Source organism: Capra hircus, chromosome 7 (assembly GCF_001704415.2).
Source record: "Capra hircus breed San Clemente chromosome 7, ASM170441v1, whole genome shotgun sequence".
In the NCBI taxonomy this organism is placed as follows: Eukaryota; Metazoa; Chordata; class Mammalia; order Artiodactyla; family Bovidae; genus Capra; species Capra hircus.
This window is the reverse complement of record NC_030814.1, coordinates 66,948,053-66,959,550: the sequence shown is the minus strand read 5'-3', so window position 1 is coordinate 66,959,550 and position 11,498 is coordinate 66,948,053. Positions and strand designations below refer to the sequence as shown.

The window sequence follows — 11,498 nt, the reverse complement described above, 5'->3', positions numbered from 1 at the left end:
CACACAGACGCTGGCTGGACGCTGTCAACAGTTTATTCTATATACAAACACCATTTTGTACACTGCAATTAAATAAGAGTGGAATGAGCGCTCTTCTGCATTCCTCACAGAGTGATTGGGTTGGGTCACCGGCCATCTCCCCACCCACAGCAGGGCGGAACCCCGGATCCCCTGGCTGCCTTAGATGTTGGCGCCTATGCGCCATCGAGGCCGAGCTCCACCTTCCCGGGCCCCCAGCCCGGGCACGTAGGGTGGCCGTGGAAAGGCACTGGGCATGACAGAGCACCAGCTAAGCCAGCCCCACCCGATGCTTTGCTCCAGGGCAGCTTGCTCCAGACCTTTCACCACCCTTTCAGAACCTTCCATGGAGCCCCCACCCCTTCTACCCTGGTTCATAGGCTGGTCTTGATTTACTAGCTGAGGAGACCCACCAGGGACAGGCTGTAGGCTGGCCCCATGCCCTGGGGGAGAGACACCTGCCTCCCAGCAAACCTGATGGACCCCAAACCACCTAAGGCAGGCTGAGCATTCCCAGAGCCACTGGGGACAGTCTCCCTGACCCCCGAGGGCTCCAGCCAGGTCACACCCAGCTGGCTTGGACAGCCAGGGATAGAGGCCGTCAGCTGCCCAGGGCTCAGGAGCCGACTTCCGAGGGTGTATCCACTAGATCGGTGGACGCAGGGCTGGGCCTGCCCCCCCCAGTGGTCTGAGGGACTGCATCAGACCCTGGAGAGTTGCTTGTAGGGGCACTGTCCCGGGGGCCCCGTAGGAGCCCCCCACTGGGGCTCAGGGGGCTGCCTGGCCGCTGGTCCAGGAGAGAGGCGCTCAGGCCAGACAGGAAGGAGGCATCTGTGATGATGGCAGCCGTCTCTGCCATCCAACCCAGGTCACCACTGGCTGCTGCAGCCACTGAGGCCGCTGCGGCCACCAGGGAGCTAGGTGCCTCAGCCACGGGCCCGGGGCCCCCGCCAGCACCTGGCAAGCCAGGGCCCAGGGCAGGGGACTGGCTGGCAGCGTCGGGGGTGATAGGTGGGATGCCTCCATTATTGTTCAGGTCATCCGGCAGGGCCGTGGGGGTTCCGGGGCCCAGTGGTGGTGTCTGCAGCAGCATCTCCTGGACACGGATCTGCTGCAGGATGGCGGGTAGTTCGTAGTGGTGGAAGAAGTAGATCATGGAATGCTGGGGGGGCAGGCACCGGGTCAGGCGAGGGACCCCCAACAGGCTGGACCCTCGGGCCACCAGTCGCAAGGAAAGCCCACCTCACCTGGATGAAGAGCCAGGAGGTGACGAGTGCCAGGCTGCTGTACTGCCCATTGAAGCGGTAGTGGTAAGCGTAGAAGGCAAAGTGGTACAGGTAGAAGAACCTGCAAGGGGAACAATGAGGTGCTGCCCACCCAGCTGCCTCCACCCCAGACCACACGGCCCCCGGTGCCCACCGAAGCCAGTGCCGCTTGCTGGTGTTGGTGTGGCAGCAGATGGCATCATACTGGTCAGCCAGCCACACGATGAGGATGATGTAGAAGGCTGTGGTGGTGTCGTTGAAGAACTCAGACATGATTGCCTCCATTCCTGGTCGGGGGAGACAGGAGCCCCCAGTTGAGGTGGGTGGCCAGCATGCCAGGGAAGGGGGCAGGGTGTGGGGGCACAGGGTCCTCACCCACGAGGGCCAGGATGACGGTCAGCAGGGGCGCTGCGGGGAAGGCGATGGCCATGTTCATCTCCAGCATCTGCAGCAGGTCCACTGCGGGAGAGGGCACCGGGCGGGCAGACCGGGTGAGGCGCCCGGAAGGGGGGAGGGGCAGGGGAGGTGGCCAGAGGGGATACTCACCAATGAAGACGAAGATCTGGTGGTGGGAGTAGCGCAGCAACATGGACACACTCAGGGTCTGCAAGTGGGCCACCATGAGGCCTTGGATGGCTGCCCTGCTCCTCCGGCCCCACCCTGCCCCTCCCCACCCTGCTTGAGGCACTCACAAAGATGACCATGATGACGAAGGCAGCCAGGTAGGACGTGCGGGCCATCCACATGCTCACAAAGCGGTAGTGCTCCCCAGACACCACATTCCTCAGGAAGCCTGCATGAGGGGTGGAGCGGAAGAGGCAGTGAGCAAGCGCCCCAGCCCAAGCCCCACCTAAGCAGGCCCCGCCTTCGCCCCGCACCTTTGTTCTCCTCATTCTCTGCCAGGCCCTTCACGCTGGACATGAGGATGTCATCATAGCCCAGGAACTCGGCCAGCAGCAGGCGGCTGAAACGGTCACCAAAGCACTGGTCCCGCGTGGGATCTGTGGGCAGGACCGGGACAGTGATGTTAGTCCAGGGACACAGAACTCCACTGCCCAGCAGAGCTGTGACTGACAGGTGTGGAGGAATGGAGCCCTGGGAAGTTTCCTGCAATTGGGCAGCAAGGGCAACACTGAGACCTTGGACACAAGTGCTTCCGGGTCACCCCTCCCTGAGGAAGATACCCAAGATTGAGGAGGAAGGAGGTCCCTCCCCTGGGCCTTGCTCTGCTCGGCAGGGGCACTCACCCAGTGTGACCACCATGACGGGGATGCTGAGCCGCTGGCGCGTGGCCTGTGACAACCTCAGGAAGCCGTACTCCAGCGAGTACTCCACGATGTACTCGTCTTGCGGCCAGGCTGCATGCAGGGACGGCTGGTCAGCAAAGGAGCCCTCTCCTGGGAGGTCTGGGGGGACTGTACCACACCCCCACCTCCATCACTGGACGTAGCCCCAGGGAGTGGTGGTACCTTTTGGGGGCGTCTCAGGGAATGGGAACTCCTGGCTGTCATTTAAGGCCTCGGGGCCACCTGGTGGCTTGAACACCTTGGGCTCGATGTCCAGCTCAAACTGCACAGTGGGAAGCAGAGGTCAGTAGGCCCTTGGTACCTAAGGCTTGGCCTGAAGGTCTCTACCCCCCCTCCAATGGAAGGACATGTACCCCGACCCATGAAAGCCGTAACTCCAACACTGAGCTCCGAGATTTCCGGGTGAGGGTCTGAGGGACAGGATCAGCGACATGGGGCCTCCTGCTGGGTCTGTACCAGCACTCCACCCACACCCACCTCTGGCCACCTGAGCACAGCCCTCCCTTTAGGCTTCCCATCCTGTGGGCAGCCACAGCACCAAGGATAGCCAGAACCACCTCAGGGCTCTGAGCCCAAAGCCTGCTTCTCAGCCTGTCTGCCCTCAGCACCCTAGAAGCAGGCCTTCAGTAAACAGCTGGGAAACGGCCCAGCAGGTCAGGAGTGTCCCCTGCAGCCCTAACCACGTCCCGGCTGCTCACCTTGATGGAGCTGTTCCCGAACATGTCCATGGTCAGCTCCTCCTCCTCGTCCTCCTCTAGCTCCAGGCCATCTGGCTCCACGGCCAGGCCGGGGAAGCTGCCATGGCCACCATCGCAGAACTGCAGGAAGACGGGCGCGCGGCTCGAGTTGTGCTGCACCTCTACCCGCAGGATGCCCTCACGGGGCCACTTGTCACGCACATGCTCCAGGCAGTTGATAGGTGATCGGGAGAAGACGATGTGGATGTAGGCCAGAACAAAGAGCACGAACAGGGCCTGCAGGGCAGGGAGCGGTCAGCGGGGAGCTGCCTGGGACCCGCCCCCCGAAATGAGGACCCTTCCTAGTACAGGCCTCCACAGCTGTAGAGCCTCTCACAGGCCAGCCTGCACCGAGGCCAGAGATGTGGCCACAAGCTCAGTGTCTCTGGGAATCCCAAGCACCTCTCCACAACATGTATAGGGACCTGTGAGCTGACGACGGGAGTCAGGAAAGTGTGGGGCCTACGGTGGCAGCAGGCTGCAGTCAGAGCTGACCCATAGCCCCAGCTGTGTTCTCTGGGCCCCAGTGTCCAGCAGGAGCCATGTCCAGGACACCGTTCACCCTTGGCCATGAGGACAACACTGCACCACATGCCAAGACGTCACAGAAAGTGCTGACATGCAGGTGGCACGATGCCAGGGGCTGCCTGAGCTCGTCCCTGCAAGGCACGTGCCTGCCATCATCTCCAGTTTGCAGACAGGAAACCAAGGCACAGGCCACACAGCCAGGAGGGGGTGGAGCCAGGAGTTAAACCTAGAGGAAACACCAGGCAGGGTAGCTAGATTCTGAGAGGGGCATATGGATAGATGGGGTACCCGTGACCTCAAGAGTGGCCAAGTCCCCACTGTCACCCTGGAGTCCCTTCCAGCGCCCCTCACAGCCCCCCCTACCATGAACTGAAACCCCAGGTATGGTCCATCACCCTGACCAGCTGGGTGGGTGCCTAGAGACGGGCCAAGACTCTCGCCCCACTGGACAAGGCCTGCCCCTGAGCTGGACCTGGTTCCCCACAGCCTCCCTGGAACAAGCTGGCAAACAGCGGCCTCCTAAGACCCTATCGGCAGACACAGCCGGCGGCCCCGCCCACCAGGCGGCCCCGCCCCCTTATCCCTCTCAGCATTTCAGGAATCCATCCAAGGCCTTTTCTGTCCTCTGCCTGGCAGCTGGCCTGGCCATATCACAGGCCCTGGGTACTCTAGCCCCCAACCTCTGGTACCCCGTGACTGAACACTCCACCTCACTGGCCACGCTGTCCCACCAGCTCCAGGGCCTTTGCACACGCCATCCCTGCACCCACCTCCTTCCTCCCAGCCTGAGGTCATCTGCTCTGACTTGGACCCTGCCCTGGTAGCTGCCGCCGCTTCCCCATTCCTCCGGGTCAGCCACTCATCTCTGGTCCCAAAGACTGGCACAAGGTGGCAGGGGGCACGTGGTGGCAGGGAGCAAGGGAGGGGGGGAACCAGCTCTGCAGGTGGGAGCAGAACAGGTGCCATAGGAAGAGGCGACCAAGTGAGGTGGGGAGGGAAACTTGATCTCCAACAAGAGTCCAGAAGCTAGGCAGCTGGAAAGCAAAGAAGGGAGCTTTCTGGAACTCAGGCAGCCTCACAGATTGACTAGCTCAGCCTTCACTTTGCAAAGGAGGGAAACCAAAAGCACCAGGGGTCAGGGAGGGACCTGAGAATTGAGGGGTGCCTTCTGGCCGCAGCCCCGTGGAGAGAAAAGATGTAGGGAGCTAAGGGTGGCCTGATCCCACGGGCTCCCACACCAGGGGCACAGCCTGGATGTGCGGCCTGTCTGTGCAGTCAGCCCAATCCCTGACTTGCTCCTTGGTCCCAGTTGGGAAGCAAGGGGAAGGACAAAGCCAAGGCCTCAGGCTGGACTCTCAGGAAAGCTGAGCTCCGTGGGGGCCCACCTCACACAGGGCACTCACTCCCTCGGGTGACACGGGCTCCTCCTGAGGGTGCAGGGAGGCCAGGACTTCCTTCCAGGAGGCAACCACGCCCACACCCGGCCTTCTGCCCACTCTCAAGCTGCCCATGGCTCCCACGCACCAGGTAAGGGAAGCCCTACTGAGGAACACTCCAGAGTCCAGGCCCCCGGGGAGGACACCTGCTGCCGCTCAGGACCTGAGAGGCTCAGTGGGGACCCACTCCCAGGTCTGTAGGACAGCCCTGCACGCGCCCCTGCTACCCAACCCCAAGAGCTGCCGGCTCCCAACCTCGCTGGCCCGTGCCCCACCTGCCTCAGACCCCTTTCTGTGGACAAGAAATTCAAGCTCCTTCCTAAGTCGGCAACCATGGTCCCAGCCCCCACCCAGGGGGCCCCCCAGGACAGGACACAAACAAGAACAGCCATTTCTCCATTTCCTCAGACCCGCCAGACAGCCGGGGTCCGGCACCCAGCGGCTCCCTCCCTGATTAAGACCCCTCCTTGGAGGGACCCGCGCCGGCCCTCCAGGAACCGCCGAACCGCCGAACCGCCCGCACAGCCGAGGGAGGACGAGGGGCGGGTCCGCGGGACGCCCCTCACCGAGCCACCAGCGTCACCGCTGGCTGGGGCTCTGCCAGAAACCCTGGTGACGTGACCTCGGCCTGGTCACCTTCCCCCAGAAGGGGTAGAGTCTGAGTTGGAGCAGAAGGGCTCCAGGAGGCTCGCCCCAAGAAAAAGGGGGAGAGAAAAGTGGGGCGCAGCTTCCGGTGCAGGTGGGCGGTCCGGGGGTGTGTCCAAAGAGGCGGCAGTGGCGTTGGGCCCGGAATCCCCGGGTATGCGGTTCGCGGCGAGATCAGACTCAGTAGTGGGGACGGGGTCATCCCGGGATGAGGATCCCAGGCAACAGGGTCGAGGGTCGCGGGACTGGGCTATGGTCTCCCGAGGTGGGGACGCGGGGAAAGGCGAGGTCAGCGCTGGGATGCGGCCTAGAGGCGCTGGGAGTGAGTTCCTGGAATCGGGATCAGGGGCCACTAACTCGGGGAGGTTAGGGCCTTGCCGGGTGGAAGTTTCTGGGAAGGGTGGCGGGGGTGGCAGGCTTAAGGAAAGGGTCACAACCGGCCCCGCCGGGTCTATGCCTCCGGGAGGAAGGGGCACGCTGTCCCGGGCGGAGTCAGAGGTCGAAACTCAGGGGTAGGGGGGGTCCATCCGCTAGGGTTAAGGGTCGGGGCTGCGGTCACCTTGAGCAACACGAAAAACTCGAAGAGTCGACGAAAGGCGGGCGGGAAGAGGCGCGAGTAGGTGACAGCCATCTTGAAGAAGAGCGCGTGGAAAAGCCGGTCGCGCACGTTGATGAGAGGATTGGGGTTGAGGTTGGGGGTGCGAGGCCCACGCGCGGGGGCCGGGCCGCCGCCGCCACCACCACCACCGCCACCACCGCCGTTGGGCCCAGGCCCCGGGGCCCCGGGTGCCGCGTGCTCCGACATGCCGCCCAGCGTAGCACCCTAACGGCCCGCGGCTCCCCGAGGACGCCTCCTGGCCGCCATCGGCAGTCTTCGCCGCCGCCGCGCTGCTTACAGCCGCCGGGCCGCCGCCGCCATCTTCCGCCTCCGCACCCCAGCTGACGCCAGCGAGTCGCCGCGAAGGCTAGAGCGGCCTCCTTGCGCTCGCGGTGCACGCTGGGAAGCCGGCGACCGGCCCGCGGTTGCTCCGCCTTCTGGAGTCTCAGCCGGCTCGCGAGCGCCGAGGGGAGGGGCTGCGTCCGGCCCGGGTCTTTCGCATATTGCCCCCACTAGCCTCCACCGCTACAACTCGAGCGTCAAAATTAGTCAATATCTGAGGCGTTTAGAAGTGATAAAATATACTGAAAGGAAATACGACTGTTGGAGCTGTTTTCTACTTTGGACTCTAGAAAACTATACTGAAAATAGACTCACAGTAGAGTGTTCTGGCTGAAAAATGATTTGATTTGCGGTCTTTAAATTACGTCCCCAGAAAACTTGTGCGGGATTCTTTAGGCCGGGGCCGCTGTTCCCCTAAGCAGACTAACCTGATGCGCCGTGACGTCATAAAGGCCCGTGACGTTGCAGGGTCTAGCTTAAGTACCACCTCCCCATTCTGAAGGAGATCAGCCCTGGGATTTCTTTGGAAGGAATGATGCTGAAGCTGAAACTCCAGTACTTTGGCCACCTCATGCGAAGAGTTGACTCATTGGAAAAGACTCTGATGCTGGGAGGGATTGGGGGCAGGAGGAGAAGGGGACGACAGAGGATGAGATGGCTGGATGGCATCACTGACTCGATGGACGTGAGTCTGAGTGAACCCCAGGAGTTGGTGATGCACACACAGGGAGGCCTGGCGTGCTGCGATTCATGGGGTCGCAAAGAATCAGACACGACTGAGCGACTGAACTGAACTAAACTGAACCCCCATCTCGCGGAGGTCGGTGACTGGAAGAACTAACGGACCTCTCTCCCTCTGTCTGCACTTGGTGGCGGTCCGGGGGATTTTAGGGGTCCAGAAGAGGCTAAGTGAACTGCTTTTGCCCAACCTTCCAGCCTTCGGTCCGTTCCCGACTTTTGGTTGTTCATTCGCTCAGTCGTGTTTGACTCTGCGACCTCATGGACTGCAGCACGCCAGGCTTCCCTCTCCTTCACAATCTCCAGAAATTTGCCCAAACTCGTGTCCACTGAGTCGGTGATGCCATCCAACCGTCTCATCCTGACTAGGTTTTCCTTTTGAGAACGCGGGCCGCTCAGCACCACCCATCTCTCTCCGGCTCTTAGGGCGCCAGACCCGCCGTTCCAGTCTTTCCAGGACGGCTGAGCGGACAGCCCTTTGTCAACTAAAGCGGGATCGCAAATGGTCTATACCTGGCCATGCCCTCCTTGTTGACTGCCACCAGTTGCCCGCTTGAGATGTCCCAGACCTGGCAGCCCACCTATGGACTACAGACATGCTCATTCATTCATCTTTGAAAAGCCTGAGCGCCTCCTAGCAGCCATGGTAGTAACAGAATCCAACATTTACTAAGCACCTACTGTATGCCAAGTACAGTACTTCCACCCCGTGCTCCAAAGCAAGAATGGGTGGGCTGCAGCAGGGAGCATGGAAGGGCAGGAGGAGCCAGAGGCTGGGTGTGGGAGAGGACACCTGAGTACAGACGTTGGGGAAGGACACCCAGGGAACAATAAGAAGGGACAGTCAGGGCCTCTGAGAAACCAGGGTGTGAGGTAGGCATGGCGGGGAAGAGACTTTTCAGCTGTTCTAGACCCTCAGAGAACTTTCCAGACCTACCTGCCTGGCTTCATAATCCGGTGAGCCCCACTTCCTTGAGGTGGAGAGGAAGCTAAGGTCATCCCATCTCTTCCTCTTTCATAGAGAATGCCCTGTATGGGGGCCTAGCATACAGTGGCTGCTCAACCAATGCACATTTTTGATATTGTTACAGGTCACCCCCAGATCATTTACTGGTCACAAAAGGAGAACACAAACTCCTCTTTTATAATGGCGAGGCCAGTCGATGTACCCTTGATCTGGGGAGAAAACCCAGCCACTCAGTGGGGGTGAGTGGGGGTGCTGTGGGTCCCTGAAATGTGCAGCGAGGTCTAATGCGTTAGCCATATGTGACTCCTAAGTTCTGGAAATGTGGTCAGTGCAGCTGAGGAATGGGATTTTAAACTTTATTTTCATTGAGGTAATTTGTATTGAAGTAGGGCCGTGTGGCAAGCGACTTCTGTACTGGCAATCCCCGTCTAGCACTTACTTTCACGTTAGAGAGACACTCGACCCAGGGGAGCAAATGAAAGTTACTGTCACAAAAAAGGAAAATGGGGGGAAACAGTTCTAAATCTAATACAAAGATACGGAGAAGGGCCAGGCTCCGCACTTCTGGGGACAGTTGGTGATTTTATTTTACTTTATTTTATTCTTTTTTAATTGGAGGATAACTGTTTTACAACATTGTGGTGGTTTCTGCTTTTTTTGGTTTGGGTTCATCTTCTGTTGGGGACTTCAGGAGATGGCTGGATCTCACAGAACGCTGTGAGTGTCAGTTGGGACCTGTCTGGGATGTGTGAGTGGCACTGGGGCTGGGAGCCCTGGTTATGGCTTACTGAGAAGGTTCTAGAAGGCAGACAGTGAACAAGCCAGGTGGAGGCTCTGAGGCAAGCCTGTGGCTGATTATTGGAGGCAGAGCGAGGAGAAGCCCCATGCCTCTGGAACACAATGAGCTAGGGAGACCTGGGGACCTGGAGGACACCTTTGTTGAGGGGTGATAGGGAGCCTGGCGGATTGTGAGCAGGGAGATGCTGACCTGAGTTAGCAGGCTTGTCATTTTACTGTGACTATCATTGTTTTCTTGTTACTGCATCATTTGGCGCATAGGATCCCCGAGGTCTTATGCAAAGCCCAGAAGGCCCTCACCACACCTGCAGCCCCTGTGCCCACCCACCTAGACCCTGGGGCCCAGCACCCAAGGCTGAGGCTCCAGGGTTTCCTACAACTCCAAGTCCTCCAGCCGTGGCCCCCATCCCAGAGTACCTGAATCTGTCCTCAGTGAGTCTGCGTCACTCCACAGCCCTCCTTACCCCCACAGTGTCCCCAGGGTCAGTCCTGGATGGAGAGATGGGCGCCAGCGTTCAAGGCTGTAGGGCAACTGCAGAGGCCCCAGGCCTCTTGGCCAGGTTCCGAAGGCTGAGCCAAAATTCCTGAGATTTTGACATGCCCTTATCTCAGCTGACCGGGAATTTGAACCCAGGTGGGGCCCACTGAGGTTGTAAGATTACACAGAACCACATAGTTCTGTAAGCCTCAGGTCCTGGGGGAGTTTCTCAAATTATAATATTCTAAGCTTTTGGAACCTCAGGGTTTTGAATTCTCAGATATCTGATCTGAATTTCTGGGTTTCAGGAGGCTAAGAATATAGTGTGTTCTCAGTCATTCAGTTGTGTCTGACTCCTTGCTATCCCATGGGCTATAGCCCACCAGGCTGGCTCGAGCCTCCTTCCCACTACTACCAGCCCCCACAGTGCCCTGGTCCTGCTCCCTGTGGAATCTGCAAGGAGTCCACCAGTACAGCCCCCACCCAAACAACTCCCCACCTAGACACTGAGAAACCACCCTGTTCCCATACTCAGCCGCACTGTCTGGTTGACCACTGGTCCCTATTTCACAGATAACGAAACTGAGATCCAGATGGGAAGGGACTCACCCAAGACCACCCAGCTAGGACTTGAGCCCTGAAGAAAGGAGCCTTCACATAGAATAGGAGATGCATAGTCAGGGAAAGAGTCAATAGACATCAAGAAAGTGGGGTACTGGGGAGGGGTGTTCCTGGGAAGGTCAGGGTGAGTAATCTCTAAGCCCTCACAGATCACTTGTCAAATATTTCAAACTCCTACTTATGCTTCAAAACCCCACTTCCCATGCCCTCTCTTACATGCCTCTTTCCTTTACCCCTTCAGGGGAGCACCCACTCCCTCCTGGGGTTCCTCCACCCCAGACACCTCTCTCTGTCCTGTACCTGCTCACATAGGGCGGGAGTGTCTATGCCAGGGTCTGTTTTCTCAGGGATGGGCAGGGCCAGAGCCAGGAGGGAGCCAGTATAGCCTAGCAAGGGATTGGCCCAGTGGCCCCATCATTGAGCTTTTGATGAAGAAGTAAATAGTTGTGTGAATGAATGTTACTGAAAAAGTGAAATTTATCCCTTTATTAATTTATTGATTTATCTGTACAAGCAGGCAGCATGTATTGAGTGCCAAGTGTGTGCCTGGCTTAGTTCCCTTGGCGTCCTCAACTCTACCCCCAAGATATCTCCTGATTTCAACTCTCTGCTGTTCCATCTCCTCCCCATTCCCACCATTCCCCAACCCAGAATCTAGGGTCCCTTCTCATCCCCCACTTCCCCAACCTATCTGATTGATCTCTGCACACTTTCAACCACTGATGGTCCCTCCAAGTCTTTGCACTTTTTGTTCCGCCAGGACAAACAATACCCTTTGGACTGGCAAACTCCTACTCTTCCATCAAAGTCCCAGCGCCAGTGGCCCCCTCCGCTGAAGAGCCTGTCCTAGTTCCCTTGCCTACCACCCAGCTAGGAGGGTTTCCAGAAGCGGACCTAGCCTGGGAGGCGCCTCTAAGCATCAGATGAGGGTCCCCCTTCCCCGCATTAGTGTCCAAAGGGAATTAGGGTCTCATTCAACCATTTTCCCCCTCCCATCATTATGTAGAAAGGTTAGTTGAG

At 59.1% G+C, this 11,498-nt stretch overlaps 1 protein-coding gene across 4 annotated transcripts; it reads right to left on the bottom strand.

Annotated features, from left to right (window-relative positions):
• Positions 16–6,930, bottom strand: TMEM259 (transmembrane protein 259). Of its 4 annotated transcripts, none has more exons than XM_018050483.1 (11): positions 6,496–6,930; positions 3,289–3,564; positions 2,753–2,852; positions 2,531–2,641; positions 2,162–2,284; positions 1,976–2,076; positions 1,830–1,887; positions 1,659–1,739; positions 1,438–1,570; positions 1,266–1,365; positions 16–1,180 (listed from the first exon to the last, which is right to left on the bottom strand). In XM_018050483.1, the coding sequence occupies exons 1-11, from the start codon at positions 6,739–6,741 to the stop codon at positions 635–637; spliced, it is 1,875 nt and encodes a 624-aa protein (XP_017905972.1). In that variant the 5' UTR covers positions 6,742–6,930; the 3' UTR covers positions 16–634. The 4 variants fall into 4 exon arrangements, with proteins under 4 accessions (XP_017905972.1, XP_005683351.3, XP_017905971.1 ...); XM_005683294.3 differs by having other exon boundaries at positions 1,659–1,742; positions 6,496–6,865; XM_018050482.1 differs by having other exon boundaries at positions 18–1,180; positions 1,266–1,570; positions 1,659–1,742.

What these genes read in the sequence shown, in the direction of transcription:
- TMEM259 (XM_018050482.1), bottom strand. Translation starts at nt 6,741, where the DNA reads ATGTCGGAGCACGCGGCACCCGGGGCCCCGGGGCCTGGGCCCAACGGC. An exon ending in CCCTGAGACGCCCCCAAAAG is followed by an intron (nt 2,642 to 2,752) that starts GTACCACCACTC and finishes CCCTGCATGCAG; the next exon opens with CCTGGCCGCAAGACGAGTAC. An exon ending in CCAGATCTTCGTCTTCATTG is followed by an intron (nt 1,743 to 1,829) that starts GTGAGTATCCCC and finishes CCTCTCCCGCAG; the next exon opens with TGGACCTGCTGCAGATGCTG.